Source organism: Pangasianodon hypophthalmus, chromosome 21 (genome assembly GCF_027358585.1).
Source record: "Pangasianodon hypophthalmus isolate fPanHyp1 chromosome 21, fPanHyp1.pri, whole genome shotgun sequence".
Taxonomy (NCBI): Eukaryota; Metazoa; Chordata; class Actinopteri; order Siluriformes; family Pangasiidae; genus Pangasianodon; species Pangasianodon hypophthalmus.
The window spans coordinates 5,386,344-5,402,728 of NC_069730.1; the positions used below are offsets into that span (position 1 = coordinate 5,386,344).

At 39.3% G+C, this 16,385-nt stretch overlaps 1 protein-coding gene across 1 annotated transcript in view; it reads left to right on the top strand.

Annotated features, from left to right (window-relative positions):
* Nucleotides 1-271: 271 nt before the first annotated feature.
* The window catches only part of si:dkeyp-97b10.3 (NACHT, LRR and PYD domains-containing protein 1a allele 5), a 29,984-nt gene continuing 13,870 nt past the window's right edge, over nt 272-16,385 (top strand). The window contains exons 1-7 of the mRNA XM_026941193.3: nt 272-809; nt 10,426-10,457; nt 11,457-11,489; nt 12,434-12,508; nt 14,108-14,143; nt 14,237-14,272; nt 16,310-16,353. Of these exons, the coding sequence (XP_026796994.3) occupies nt 760-809; nt 10,426-10,457; nt 11,457-11,489; nt 12,434-12,508; nt 14,108-14,143; nt 14,237-14,272; nt 16,310-16,353 (306 nt within the window). The 5' untranslated portion in view covers nt 272-759. The remainder of the gene's footprint in view (nt 810-10,425; nt 10,458-11,456; nt 11,490-12,433; nt 12,509-14,107; nt 14,144-14,236; nt 14,273-16,309; nt 16,354-16,385) is intronic.

The following is a 16,385-nucleotide window of genomic DNA, read 5'->3' on the forward strand; positions in this document are numbered from 1 at the left end:
GATACAGGGAGAGAGTGAGAGAGAGAGAGACAATGAGCGTGTGTATGAGAGAGAGAGAGAGAGACAGAGAGAATGAGTGTGTATGAGAGAGAGAGAGAGATAGAGTGATACAGGGAGAGAGAAAGAGAGAGTGAGAGAGAGAGAGAGAGAGAGAGAGAGGTAAATCATTGGCCCAAAACAGAGAGCGGGCTTTTTTAGCCCCGCCCCCTCGGGCTCTAACCACATTGTTTCTGTTGAGTTCAGCAGCAGTCGCCTGATCTGTATAGCATGTGCATCTCTCCGCAAACAAGCAACAGGCGGCTCGAGCATCCATCCATACGTCATTGAGATCGGCGTGTATTCCTAACGTCGCGCTATGATGAAAACATCTCTGCTTTCACTCGGACTGATTCATGCGCGCGGACTGATTGTTTCTCAGTCGAGGGGAGAAAATAAATAAACAAACACAGATGGTGTTTTTATAGACTGTAGGTTGATCGGTGGAGAGAATAATCTGCAGTTGTGAGGTGTTGTGGATGAGTGTGTGCTCCAGCCGCGGTGTGTGTGTATGTGTGTGTGTGTGTGTGTGTGTGTGTGTGTGTGTTATCTCTGTGCAGGTGAGAGCAGGACGGCGCGCGCTCTGCTCACGCTCATCTTCTTCCTCTTTTATATAACAGACGTCTCGCGCACGATTCGCGTCGCACGCGCAGGTGGCTCAGATTAAAACCGGCCCTTCTGTGTGTGTGTGTGTGTGTGTGTGTGTGTGTGGGTGGATGAACTATGGTGGCGAGCATGGCAAATTACGGCGACACAAAAGAAGTAGAAGACGGGTAAGTGATGCTAATTTGTCACTTCATCACTGTTACTGTGTATTAATCCGCTCCTCGGTGTAACACGGGAGGATTTTCAGATGCTAGTAAGCGACATGACGTCTAATCCTCGTTGTATGCGCACTAACAGCGTAATAACACCCCGCTTTGAAGCCCTGATGTCATTTGAAAGTGCTGATGATGCGCCATGATGCTTTTGTTTCCTGTGTAATAAACACTAACGCTTTCATCCTCGCATCTATGCAAGCTGTATCCCAATTCCATCTCCACGCGCTGTATACGTCCACTACATAGGGTATGACTTATAATAGTGTAATAAGACACACTACAAGAAGGAGCCCCGCTATGTGTGTGTTGTTATGGCGGTGTATCAGCTAATTAACACATACCAGCATTCCTCTAGACACCCTGTACATTCTAAACCCCTGTGAAATGTTAATTATTTCTTTTGAGAGATGTAAAAAATCACTTTTTGACACATATAAGCCAATAGTGCGCTGATTTGCTCACCCATCTGGATGTTGTGCAGTAGTGGGGCAGCACACTCACTGCCCCATGTATTGTATGGTGCGTCTCAGTCAGCTCTCTAGGTCGTGAACACGAGTCCAGGCCCTGGTGAGGGCCCTGGCTCACTACGCATTGGGACACTGATGACTCAATTTCTGGTGAATCTTCTAATTTCCTCGTCAGTCACTAAAAACCCAAACATATAAAATATTTAGGTTTTATACGTCATATAAATTTGTTAGCTTAATCACATGCATTTCTGTCATGGTAGTTCAAGCAGGATCGTAGGCTAGGTAGTTGATTTTTTTTAAATCATTAAACACTTACAAGTCATTAGACTCAAACAAACTGTATATAGGATGTCAATAAAGTTAAACATCACTAATGTAAGTAATAATTCGAGAGCTACAACAACGATAACAAGCTACTGACATTTGTAGACGAAGTTGGCTGAGAGTTTTTCCCGCCATTTTTTTTTTCCAAGCTGAGAGGCTTCAGGAAATATGATGTCAATTCCAGTAAGGGAACATAGCAAGCATCGATGCTCCCTGGTTTTTGCGGGATTTTTTTAGGGAGCGAATGTTACGGTGTTACGGTGGAGGGATTTTGCGATTGAGACAGCCCTTAAAATGGCTGACTCCCTGATCAGTGCCCTGACTACTGAACTAGGGAGCTGATTGAGATGCACCCTTAGTTATTATTGCACCTAGTGGTCAAAATAGGAACTGCAATGGGAATCAATAATAGAGACAAATTGGGGCACAAGTCATGCTGCCCCAGTGTTTGGCAAAGGAGCAGTGGAGGAGCGTATTTTCTCATTGTAATATCTGACTCTTGTTTCATGCTGTCACGCTGTTTGAACTGTATATAATTCTGTTTACATTACACCTGTTTTGTTTTGCATTTGACTTTGACTCATCACTACAAACAGTTAAGCATGGCAGTCCTCATTCAAAATTCAGAAAGTGCACCAGTGTGATATTTCATTCTTAATTAAAAAGTCCCTCAAACAGTGTAGGATTCTATAGTCAGGTCAAGAAGATTTCATCTTTTCCTTTTTAATGCCTTCCTAATCTATTTGATAATAACGTAAATGGACTTGAATCAGAAAAATCCAGACTGAGCAGCGGATAATTCCTGGAACAGCAATTGGCAGTGGATTTAACTCAAGCTGAATAACAAACTCTGACTTATTCCTACTGCAGAAAATAGGAACTTGAAACCAGCACCTGAGTTGGATACACATGCACCCTTTTGCATTGTTCCGGCTGATATTTGACACTGTCGTGTGTCCGGGTGGGAAATTTTGCCCAAGCTTGTTTTGTGTCACTTTAAAGGAACAAAAACTATAATCTCCGATCTCTAAAAGGCAATGATAAAAAAAAAGATAGATAGATAGATAGATAGATAGATCACTTTATTAATACCTGAGGGAAATTCAGAGATGACAGCAGCAATCCAAAAAGTACAGTGTGCAAGCAAGTGTATTCAGAGTAATAAAAATAAACATAAACATATTCAGTAAAAAAAAAAAACTATATACAAATATAGAGTGAGAATAGCCTTCTAGTTAAATGTGAAAAGTGTCAGTTCAGTATACTGTGTATAAAGTACAAAGTGAGTATAGTCTTACAAGTCCACTGAATGATGTGAAAGTGCCATTGCAATACTGGAGTTTTAACCCCAGAGAAATGAATGATTAGTGTAATGTATAGTGCAAACAGTGCAAAACAGCAGATATGGAACCACGGAGAGTAGTCATAGCAGAGTAGCTGTGATCACCAGAGTGTCCACAGTTGTACAGTGCTGTAATATTATGAGTATCATCAGTGCAGTAAGCAGAATGTGATCCAATGCAGAAAAATACAACATATGTCCAGTGAGCTTACTCTAGGAATAGGCTCTAATGCACAATAATGTCCCAGCCCAGTAATGAATTGTTGTACAAGGTGATCACTGTTGATAGGAACGACCTCCTACCATTCCTTGTTATAGCGGAGCTTAATGAGCCTTTTACAAAAGGTGCTCCACTGTTTGATCAGTAGGATGGATAATAGTTTTCTTAGTGTCCTCCTTTCCACAACCACCTCAAGACTGTCCAGGGGGCATCCCAGGACAGAGCCAGCCTTCTTTATCAGTTTGTTGAGCTTCCTTGCTTCTCAGGCTCTAAAACTGCTCCCCAGCATATTGCCCCAAGAGGACAGCACTTGTAACAGCAGACTGGTAGAAGATCTCCAACATCTTGCTGCATGCATTACCTGAGCATCCTCAGAAAATAGTCTGCTTGTCCCCTTCCTGTACACAGCCCCTGTGTTGACCTTCCAGTCCAGCCTGTTGTCGAGATGAACACCAAGGAATTTGTAGGTGTCAACAAGCTCAACATCCTGTCCCATGATGTTTATCTGTCTGATTGTGGTCCTTTTCCTTCTGAAGTCACCCACCATCTTCTGGGTCCAAGATCCAACTTGTATTGAAAGTCAGTGGTGTGCAGGGTGAAGAGGAATGGGGATAACACAGTTCCCTGTGGTTCTTTGGTGTTGCTCAGTAGTCCTCAGCTGCACAAACTGTGGTCTATCAAACACCCAGGAGATCACGGATGTGTCGACCTTCATTTTACCCATCTTCTTACTTAGTATGAGGGGTTGGATGGCATTGAATACACTTGAGAAATCATAGAACATGATGCTTACTGTGGTATTGTTCTATTACAAGTGGGAGTGGACTGTCTGCAGTCAACAGATTACTGCATCATCTACGCCTACCTGTGGCTGGTAGGCAAACTGCAGGGGGTCCAGGAATGAGCTCACCTGAAGTCTGAGGTGGGCCAAGACCAGTCTCTTCAGAACCATGATTACATGTGATGTGAGTGCAATTGGTCTGTAGGCATTCTGGGATGAGGGAGCCATCTTCTTTGCAATAGGGACCAGACAGGATGTTTCCCACAGCACAGGCCATGTTCCTGATGCAGGCTCAGGGTGAAGAGTTGCTGAAGGATCCCACATAGCTGGTTGGCACAGACCTTCAGTACCTTGGGCCTGCAGCCTTGCCCAGGTTTAGCTTCTTCAGCAGACTCCTCCTTGGCTGGTTGTAACAGATAGGTGGGGAGGGGAGTGGGAAGATAGCCTTTGGGGGTTGAGGGAAGGTGAATGGTTACGGGGTGTGAGTGGGTGTGTGGTTGTTGAGGGGAGGGGTCTGGGGTGGTAGTGGTTGAGGTAAGAGAGTGGGGGAGATGAGCAAGGATGTGTGGCTGCTGCAGGTGGGGGAGAAGGACAGCATGCTGAACCTATTGAAAAATACATTCAGTTCTTGAAGTGGATGTGTTTGAAGCAGGAAAAATGGGCAAGCATGAGGATCTGAGTGACTTTGAGGAGGGCCAAATTGTGATGGCATCTCCAAAATGGTAGGTTTGGGGTGTTCCCGTTACATAGTGGTTAGTATATACCAAAAGTGGTCCAAAAAAGGACAACCAGTGAACCGGCGACACTGTCATGGGCACCCAAGGCTCACTGATGTGTGTGGGGTGCGAAGGCCAGCCCTTCTGGTCTGATCCTATAGAAGAGCTACTTTAGCACAAATTGTGAAAAAGTTAATGCTGGCTCTGACAGAAAGGTATCAGAACACGCAGTGCATCGCAGCTTGCTACGTATGAGGCTGCGTAGCCACAGACCGGTCAGAGAGCCCATGCTGACCCCTGTCCACTGCTGAAAACAACTACACTGGTCAAAATCTTACAGCTGCCTCCAAACTTATCGTCAGTTATACTTGAGTTTTGAGCAAAATGGTTGTCTGTTCTTTCCTCACTGCAGTAAAATGTGTTGAAATTCTTGTCTGGAGTAATTTCACATGCAGTATGTTACAGCTTTGGTGAATACAGATTAAGTTGAGCTCTGGAGTATTCCTTTAATGCAAGGACTGTTTTGTGACAGAAATAACATTTTTGGAAGGAGTCTCCAGTGTCAATATTTTGCAACAGTCAGTAAGTTTTCCTTCACGGGAAAGAAGAGTTTACATTTTCTCAGTAACAAGCTGCATTCTTAGTGTTTAACTATACTATAGTCTATTAACTTCAGGAGAGAGAATAAAGAGAAGCAGACGATGGAACAGCTGTTTATAGCTGTTATAATGTAAGCGATAACAGGAACTCGCTTATTGTATTGTGGACATTTCACAACATTAAATGTTACTATAAATGGTTAAAGGATACAATGTCATTCATTAATAAATTTTTAAAAAATTAGTCTTTGGAAAATTGTTGTGGTATAAGAGGATTAAAACATGATTGGACATGCTGGTAAAGGAAAATATTAAACTTCAGGGTGCTAATCATGTTATTTTCCTGTAACAGCACATCCTGCTGTGCTTTCTGCTTTACTTACATAATAATAAGAACAGTTGAAAACAAAATGACCCTGTATTCTACTTTTAATCACCTAACACATCTATCAGTATAATTCCTAAATATTTTGGGAAAATTGTGTTTTATAAGAAAGTTTACAGCTTTTGCCTGTAGTGTAACTTCTTAAATATTTCAATCCAGTGACTGCAATCCTTACTGGTAGTATGTTGACAAACAACCATTTAGATAAAGCAGTGTACAAAATCTGGTATTGCTGCATTCTTTGTGCTATGCTTAATGTCCTGTATATGTATTTGGATATTCCCCATCTCCTTTATTGTGCTGTAAAATAACAAACCTCTCTGACTCATCCCTACTGTAGTTATCTGTAACAGAAGCTTGAAATCACTTCTTGAGTCAAATACACTTGCACCATTTTCATTATTCCAGCTGATATTTGACACCGATGTGTCTCTGAATGCAATGCTTTGCCCATTTAATGCCTCTAGCTATTTTTCAATGGAAATGCCCTATTTGTAGGATTGTGCGTAGTGTGTGTACATCAACTCCCTCTTGTTTTCTTCAACAGCTCTGTATAGAAGTGGAACCTCACAGAAACACCTGACTCATTTTCTCTAATGGCCACAAGAACTTGGCCTGATTCCATCAAGTCGCTGTCCTGCAGCCCTCTCTCATTGTAATAGATAGTAGTGTAAACACAAACCTGCGTAAACAGCACTCACTAAACAGGCTAGACCTGATAGTATATCAGGGTAATGTGTAAAGCAATAATAGGAAGCTAGATATGTTTTGGAAAGTAGTTCCTGCAGGCTGACCTCAGAGGTGCCTGATGTTTAGACCTCAGAGGTGCCTGATGTCTATGGTTTAGTAATAACATTTACAATTTTAAGTGCTACACATTAAAATGAGGCTAAAGCAGAAAAAAAACATGAATAAAATTCATCTGGCAGAAAAGGTAATTCACTGAAATAGAATTGTTCCAGATAGCGGCGACTTTCGCTTTGCGCTGACTTTTTATCTAGGTGAACTTTTACCTGTGAAGTCGCAAACCCCTGTTTTGTGAGCCAGTAGAAAACAAGAAAGTGAGGCTGTCCTCTTTTTGAATGGAGTAGTAATCATATCATACTTTTTCCTCAGTATTTTCTTACTGATGCTAAAAATAAGTTAAACTGATACATACTCCAGTAACTGAAACATATACTGTTGCTGTGTGCAGCTTGATGGTATCATGTGATCAGTTCATATATGCGCTATCTAAAAAAGTCAGTCATAACTGACTCCCGGCCCTGGATGGAACTCGCGACCTCTGGAAGATAGGACTCATTTCTGTTGCGCCAAATGACCTTTTGTATATGCTATTTGTGTATCTACAAATAAGTTATTCTTCTATACTTTTAATGTGATACACGTAAGATATTTGTAATAAAATTCAGGTTTTTTTTCCTGCCTTCCTTGCTAAGATATTCTTGCTAGCAATGTTGGCGCCTCTGTGACCGGAACACCACGCCACTGTCTCACCTCAAAGTGTGCACTTTTTGCATTAAAAAAAAACAAAACGCAAAACACAAACATGGCTGATTTCTGCTATGAGCTAAACTGGTCCTGTGGTTTTCAATGCTTTCTGTCTTGAGGCCTTTCTCTTTCCTGCACTGACATGTACAAACACGTTTGAAAGCGTTTTTCACAGCTGCATTCAAAGCCCAGGTGGTTTGTCATTTTAAGTTTTTCATGCCTGCGATGTAAACACCCTTGCATGTTTAGTTGTCTGATAATTATTACACTTGACTTTAGGATCCTGAAGTTTGCTGCATGATGTGATATATATTTAATGATTATATATAATGTAAAAAACAACCTACTGTAAATTTTTAGGACGTGTGGAACAGTTTTTACAACTCAGGTCAATTCAGGAGAAACCTAATCATTTGAAAATGTTTTCATTTCCATAAATAACATCTGTTAGATAAAGTTAAGATACCATATCAGGCATTCTAAGATATATTTCACAATTATATCACTATAAACTGCAAAGAGGCAGCCTGGATGAATGATCCCTCTGTTGCTCAGCAGTGAACAGAACAGTAGGGTTAAAGCCAGCCAGGCTGCAGCTGTGTGATGTGGAAGTGGGTCACTGAGCGTGAATGGTGCGAGATAGTGGACACGCCTCCATTTCCTGTTATTGTGTCTCTACTGATAGTGCAAAAAGTGTGCGAATGAAAGAGTGGTGAAAGAGGTGTGTTGTGTTCAGTTAGTATTTCCCAGCTGCATGCTACAGTTGATTTTATCAAAGTGAAACAGTCGTTTGTTTTTCCTGCTTTCTACTTCCTCCACACCATTACTTTTTTTTTTTTAACTTATCACTTTTATCAAAAGCAAAATGAAGAATCCTGTTCAGGAAGTTGACAGTGATGCAAGTTTACACTAGAAACAAGTGCAGGATAGTTGTAGGAAGAACAGATGAACACACACACACACACACATGCTGGCACAAACCACTGTCGACTAGTCGGGGCAGTGGAAAAAAAACACAGCAAGGCTGATGGTAAAGAAAGCAGGCTAAATGTACTTTGTTGGTCTGGAAATTCATCCTCACTAGTGCATTTTAAGAATTAGTACATCCTTAAACATAAGATGTATTATTTTGCACATTTATTGCATTAATTTATTTATATTTAGAGTCATGCACACACACACACACACGCTAGATTGGGGTTGCCAACTAGAGGACCACAGTCCAGATGGTGACTCAGTAAAGTATTTCAGATGACCGAACCAAGCACTTGAAAGAATACTGAAACAGAGCAGATGCAATGTATGGGACTTCAGTTTTTTAAACATGAACCATTGCACCTTCTGTAAGAAATCCTCTTTTGTGGCTAGTCACATGCATTTATGTAAATTATTTACCTGAAGCCAGCTTATCAAAACACAGCCTAACTACAGAGAGAGCTAAAGAGGTCAGAATGGGAACGGGACTGTGATATGATGTGCTTCGACTAAAACTCGTAACTCAGAATTTCCAACATCCGACTAGGAAAGAGCAAAGAAAATGCAACTCGGAATTTCTACTCAGTCAGAAAGTCAGGAAGGTTTTTTCAACCCCGTGTGCAGCACATAGCATCAAATCAACATGGCTGCTCACAGCATGAACAGTAAACAAAGCAGCACTTTTTGAAAGTGTATGATGTGTAGCCTACACAAGTTATATGTACTCATTTACAATGCAAATTTAACTAAATTAAAAAAAACTTTCTGCATCCGTGTATAAGTTTCCTGATTGGCAGTGACATCATCGCTGTCAGGCTGGAGGCTCTCAGAGAGTAACTAACAGGAGATGTGTCCACAGGTAGTTCATTCCTCCATCGTGGAATTATAAACATGGACAAGTCTGTACCAATGCAGTGCTCATATCAAGACATACCTTTCACTGACAGACTGTAGTATCAAAAAGACATACATTTGCTTCAGTTGTATCAAATTAAAGTGTAGAATTTTAGAAATTCACAGCAGCTTCACTCCTCTTTATTCAGCACATTCCTGTAATGATACCCTTACGGGAGAAAACAATATTCCAGGACATATTTGCCTATGGATTTTGTTTGGGAAAATAGAGCAGCTGCTTTTTTGCATGTGTCACATGACTCTAACACGCAGTACACAATGATTGTGGGTCAGAAACTGTGGTTACATTGAGGTGATATTGAGGCAGTGTGCCAGCAGAATCAATGCATAATGATAACTGGAATTGAGAATTGAAAATCCAGAATTTGAGAACTGAAAAATGGATGAGCAATCACTGATGGCTTTGAGCTCTAATATTAATGAGACACTGAATCACATTCAATGAATTGCCATGCAGCTGACCTTAACATTGAAAGCATAAAAAGACTACCTACCAAAACCTTGAGTATTTTACTACACTACCTCTATATACCTCTGTAGATACCTCTACATTTGGACAGTATTTTCAAAGGGTGTATCAGAATATATAAATTCTTTAGATTTTATTTTTGCATTTATTCACATTTAGATGATATTATTTAAAATGACTTATGAGCAAGTCAGAATCCATCCCAAGCACAGAGCTTTTAAAGTGACATAAGTGCAATAAGGACTAAATTTCCACCAATAGACCAGAAATAAGTGCATACAGTGACCTTGGAATTACTCTGACGTTTTTCTGAAATTTGTTAATATTACGTACAGTTAAGTTCAATTTTATTTTTCTCATTTAACATCAGCGGCCAAATAAAAGCGGATCAGTAATTAGTTGCCTCAGTTTGCATGCCTACTGCTCTTTGGAAGAAACTCTCTGCCAATAACCTCTACTGAGCAAGCACACACAGTTTTAGTTTAAATAATACCTCTGCATGGTTCATACAGAGAACAATGGTCTGCCATGTGCTCAGAATAGTTCACTGTTTTCTCAGCTCAGTATTTCTTATTGGATAATGTGAATCGAGTGTGTTAGAGCAGTCAAGAAGTTATTTTTATCACTGGGTCTGCCGTGAGTTTAATGTGTTTGACTTAATTCTAAATCTTCTGTTGTAAATTTGAAGGAATAGTTCATGATGTAAATCAAGCACGACATCATCAATTTCACTAACACAGAAATCTACTGAATATATCTTACAGTTTTACTTAAATGATATGTTCTGCTTTATACTTACTTGACTTTTTCAGTATCCTGCCAATTTCTATTATGGGACCAATAATAAATGTCTTTCTATCTGTCTCTCTTTCTCTCTACAGAAATGGAGACATTCCTGCTTCAGATCTGAAAGGTAAGACATTCATATCTCCATTCCTCCACCAGAGAGCACTACAGCCTTATTTCTCACTTCAGTCAAGCCTTCAGTCAAGCCTCATGTCTTCCTGTTAGCTCTGTACTACTTCTCCTTGTGTCAGCTGTTTGATAATTACTGTAGCTGTCCTTGATCTCGGTAATCATCTCTCAGGAGTGGAGCGCTGAAGCATTTTCAGAGATAATCACTTCCTTCCCACTACATCTGTATATCAAGCTGTTTCCCAGAGACTGACTTTACTCTAAGTCAAACAGAAATCTACAAATTTTGGACATCACCAGTGATGGCTGGTTGTGATATTAACCAGGAGGCTAAAATAATAGCTAAACACTATTAGATACTAATGAAACTGTTAGAGATGGCAGAAGCTAAGAAAGGCCTATAGCCAATTGCTGCCTGCTTTCTTGGGGGTCATTGCCGGGCATTTAAATAAATGCCTCCATTTAAAAAAAAGAAAATTGAATAGTACCATTTCTTTAGATTTGGTTTTGAGCATTAATCATTTTGATCCAATTATTATGACTGCAACATTTGCTATTGGGATATATATGTATAATATGTATTATGATGAATATCATGAACTCTCTTTATGGCTTGCATTATTTTTAGACCATACATTATTTACTGTTGTATTTTTGTAGTGTCTCAAACAGAACACTAATACTTTTCACTAAACAGAAATTTCAAATCAGCACATGTACCTTCTAGATGGTGACAGATGGATAAACGCTTAAACTTGAGTGTTATGGTGGTTTTTTTGGAGTAAAATACAGTGGGTCTTGGACAGAATTTTTTTATTCTGACTTCACTGTTATGAACATCTACTACTCTTATTGGGAGCTGTTAAAACTGGTGCAATTAATATTAATAAAATGCACTGAATTAAAGTTGTCTAGTTTTGTGATACTTTAATTATATGTTTGCATAGAATTTCTGGATGTGTTCCCTAAATGGCTTGTTATTTTGCTTCCAAAACAGGCAGTCATATTGACAATGAGTACAGCAGCTCAGGTAAAGTATACATTGCCATGTTGGTGTGTATTCTTGGTTCTTTTCTTATAGACATAGTAGTTTGGATTTCAGTTCAAATTACTGAATTCTCTTATTAAATATGACTCGTCTAAACCAGCAGCAGCTCGTGACCGTATATTTTGAGGGGGCAAGGCTAACGCCATAGCCTCAATCCTTGAATTTTTAGAGTAATCCTGTAATAGGCATTTCAGTGTCAACAACATACAATGGTCCAGCATACAGTCTAGCAGCTTGTATTAGACGTACCTTTGTTCACCTGTGTTGGGTACAGCAGGTGTGTTTCCCATCGCCGTATGCTATTTCCAGCCACACTACATCTCAAAAAGTGCACACAAGACCTGAAACTAGCCCAACAAAATCAGACCTTGGAAAAGGAAGTTACATTTTTTCTTATTCTCATTTTTTGTGTGGAAAACAAGATGCATGCATTTCTGATGTACGAATATTAACCACTCCATAATCTCCCTTTGCCTCTATTAATGTTTACAGTATATCTTACAAAAGAAATGGTTCTGTACATAATAGACACACTGTATACACATACACGTTGCCTTTTTTTGTGGAAACCAATTTGGTGTAAAGATCTTGACCCTGACAACCATTTTATTAACTGTCCTGCCTGCTGCTGGTCCTTCAATAAAAATGTTTGTAGAGAGAGCTTGGGGCAGCATGATAACTGGGCATCAATTAGTCCTTGTTGCATTTCCCATATCTGAACACTATGCGTAAGAATAACTTAATGGAACTAACTGTGAACGATTAAGCAATAGAATGGGGCCCTGCCTCACATGTCTCTATGTATGAGCATTACTTGTAAACAAAACTTAGTTATGAAATTATTAATGCATTATCTAGCATTTTAAATGAACATGAGGAGTATTCGAGATCTGTGCTTCAAACACCTTTGTTCTTCTTGCATTCAGAAAGTGCAGAATCATCGTCAGAAGAGAGCGCAGATGAAGAAGAGGAGGAGGAAGAGGAAAATGAGGGGGATCCAGGTTAGGATATTCCCAGTCATTTCAGTGTAGTTATTTGTTCCTGCCTTGCTTATCTTGTACTCTCTCAGTCTACAGTCAAGGGGAAGAGTGTGCACCACCTGTTATTACACTAAAGAATGACACTTTTATCCATTTATAGTTACGTTTAATGTTGTGGCACGCCCACAAAACAAATTAGCTCCTGTAGTCACTTATGTTATAGCAGCTATAAAAGGATGTTCCCTCACTTTCTCTTGAAGATAATAAAACAGGAGAAAATGCAGCTTGTTACTGAGAAGCTGCAACGTGTACCATCCTCCATCCTGAGGACTTTCCTGTGGTGGAAAACGTAAAGTTACGGCTTTACCTCTGACTGTTACAGAGTACTCACCCTGGAGACTCCTTACAAAAGTCCTGAATAAACATCTCCTTACAGAAAACTTCACCATATCAACAATTATATTTTTTATATATAATTACATAAAATTATATATTTATACTTCGCTACATCACAACACTTTTTTGTTTACGAATACTCTTAGTTTATGGAGTGTATGCAGTGAATGAGTTTGCTGCTATAGAAAGAATAATTGCTACTATAGCTTTAAATACAGTACTGTGCAAAAGTCTTAGGCACCCTATTTTTTTAGTACAAACTTTGTTATAGATTTTTATTTTATGACTTCTACATTATTGATTCAGTACAAAAAAACATTTTAGGTTTCCAAACATTAGTTTTCCAGCACTAAATTAAATGTTAGTTTAACAGTAAAGAAAGCAGTATATTACATAAGAGACACTTTTCAGACAAAAAATAATGATGGCATAATGAAGGCTGCTGCGTTTTGCTGCAAAAATAAGAAGCAAGTGCGACAGTCAAAGTCTCCAGAAGAACTGTGGCTGCTTCTGCAAGATGCTCAGTAACACTTACAGCTCATTTCCTTATAAAACTGCACACATTGTACCTGAGACTACTTTTTTTTTTAAAGCGAAGGATCGTCCCACTAAATATTGACTTTGTTTTTATTTATTACTGTTTATTGCTTTTTATAGTGTTTTTTTAATCTAGAAACATTTAATTTCACTATTTTTGAAGGCGTCTTTGCTCTACAGCGTTTCTTTGCATGTGCCTAAGACTTTTGCACAGTATGTATACTATAGCTATAACTTTCCTACCAATCAGATTTGAGAATTCAAGAGCACTGTGGTATAATAAAGCTGATTAAAGGCATTAATTAGTATTGATGTAGTGTAGTCAGTTTTGCATGTTACATTTGCTATGTTTAATGTAATGATATTTTTGATAATCTGAGTTGTTTTTGCCAGTAATGAAGGGCAGGACACCAAATGTGCTTCTGTAATTTTTTTTTCAGTGAACTCACATAGACAAAATGCAACAAGATTTATAATAGTAAAACACTGCCCATTTCTCCCTGGGAGTCTTTCTCAGTAAAACTGCACCAACCCAGGATCTCCTCTTCATTAGACAGGCACTTTATACCACAGCACCCTATGATGGATTGCTGGTCAAGCAATTTGTATTTATAGGAGCTTTATTACCACTTAAACCTTTACTGAAGTGTGTATGATACTTTTATTTATGTGCATATCTACTGACAGAAAATGTGGAACCATGTGCTGAAGGCGTCACTGACGGTAAGAATCAAATGACCTTCTTAACGCTTTCGACCTTTTTGTGATGAGGCACTGATTCATCTCAGTGAGGGGTGGCTGTGCTTTCTGTTTCAGACTCACACGCAGAGACCAGAAGAGACATGAGAAATGGTAATTTCTCTTTCTTGCTTGACTGCATGTCTTTATGAAAACCTATTATTAAGAGATTGTCCAGAAACTAAACAGAGGAAGTCCTTGTTTCTTGAATCAGTGTTGTTGCAAATTATGATTTTCAAATAAAGCTTACAGGGACAGCATGTACCAATACATGGCAGTGTATAAAAATTGTCTATTAAAGAAAAAGTTTACCAGAGTCGAACATTTGACGAACTGCACTCTAACGTAATCACCCTTACGTTTGATTTTTCTACTATTTAACTCCATTGTAACTGCGTTGGGCTGCAACAACTAATCAACAAATTCGATAATAAAAATACTCGACAACGAATTCTCATTATCGATTAGTTGGACGGTGTAATGAAACACGTTGTGGCCTGTGAAATCACTTCATTTAGAATAAAACACATTTGTTTTGTGAAATGGTGGGGCATGTTACAACAGAAAGTATGGGAGCTCTTTATATTACACTCTGCAGTTGGTGTCATGACTTAATTTGTGTTTTTCTGTGAGTAATATTTCAATTTCTAATCACTGTGATCAATCTGAGAAACAGTGGAACCACAATGTACCTGCTTGAATCATGATTGTTAGCCACACTGTATTGAGTTCTCCTAGCTTCTCTGATTTCTGGCTGTGTCACAGATTTGTGGTTGTACTTGTCTGTATTTTTCTACCCTGTTATAAAATTATCTCATGCTATTTTGACCAGAAAGTTGGTAGTATGATGTGTGATATGTAGTATGGTGTGTTGAAAATTAATTAAAAGTTTTTTTTTTTTTTACATTTATGGCATTTGGCAGATGCCCTTATCCAGAGCAACTTACAATGATCTCATTTATACAACTGAGCAGTTGAGGGTTAAGGGCCTTGCTCAAGGGCCTAGCAGTAGCAGCTTGGTGGTGCAGGGATTCAAACTCTCAACCTTCCAATCAGTAGGCCAACGTCTTAACCACTGAGCTACCACTTCCCTGCTCTCAAATGGGCTTGCGCGATATAATGATATTATCGGCCCTACATGATATTATGTTGCCACGATATCCAGTGACATTTTTCGCCTATTATATATTACCAGACAAGGAGCTCTGCAAAATAAGCTAGTGTTAGAGAGTGAAGCATTAATGTTTAGGTGTATTGCATTATGGGTATTGTAGTTTGGGATGGGGTTTGGGGCTGTGAGTGTGTCTGAGCTGAAGAGCTGTCTGTGGAAGTAAAACCGCCTGGGATAAATGCCACTCATTCAGCAGCACGCTCTTCTGACTCATCATTGTGAAGGGAAACGACCCGAAAATATGGAAATTACCCCAGAGTTACAGAAAGTTTAGCGTGATCTGACCCCGGAGCTCTCTGAGAACAGGGGAGCCTCCTGACCATGGTCTGGAGACAGAAGACAGGAAAGGTAACACTAAAACAAGTTCTCACTCAAAAATACGCCAAAAAGCAGTCTTTATCTTGCCAGTAAACTGTCAGATGATGTGAATCTGGATTGATTTCTGCAGGTGTGTTGAACTCTCTGGTATTAACATACACTTTCTGGAAGCCCTGCTCCTTCCCCCAGTACGCTGAGATACTCGCTTTCTGTCATAATAAATGGAGAATGTTTAACTTCATTAACGCGAAATAAAATATTACCCAATTAATGTAAAATAAATCATTATTATGACAGTTGATAATATTATATTAATGTTAAATCCTCCCCCCACCCATGATCCTTAAACCTGAAATGGTGGAAATGTTTCTTTTTTAGGCTAGCAGTTCTGGATGATTAAATTGTTTAGCGTGATATTTTAAAATGGAAAATCATGATCAAGAAAAACAATCAATATCGCACAAGCCTTGTCTGAATAGTCTGTGAGATCAACATCATGAAGCATGTACATTATGCAGTGTTGGGCAGCGAAACAAAGCTCAATCAATCAGTTAGCTTGTAAGCAGTTAAACTATTTTTTTTTAAATCAGAACCTTAGTCACTTAGAGCAAAATCGTCAGCTCAAAGTAAATGCTGTTGTGTGCTTTGTCTTATGTTCTTAGGAGACCACGTGAAGCCATTCTGTGAAAAATGTAACATTCTTCAGGTGAGTGTGTTTGGATGTTAATGGGTGCTTGA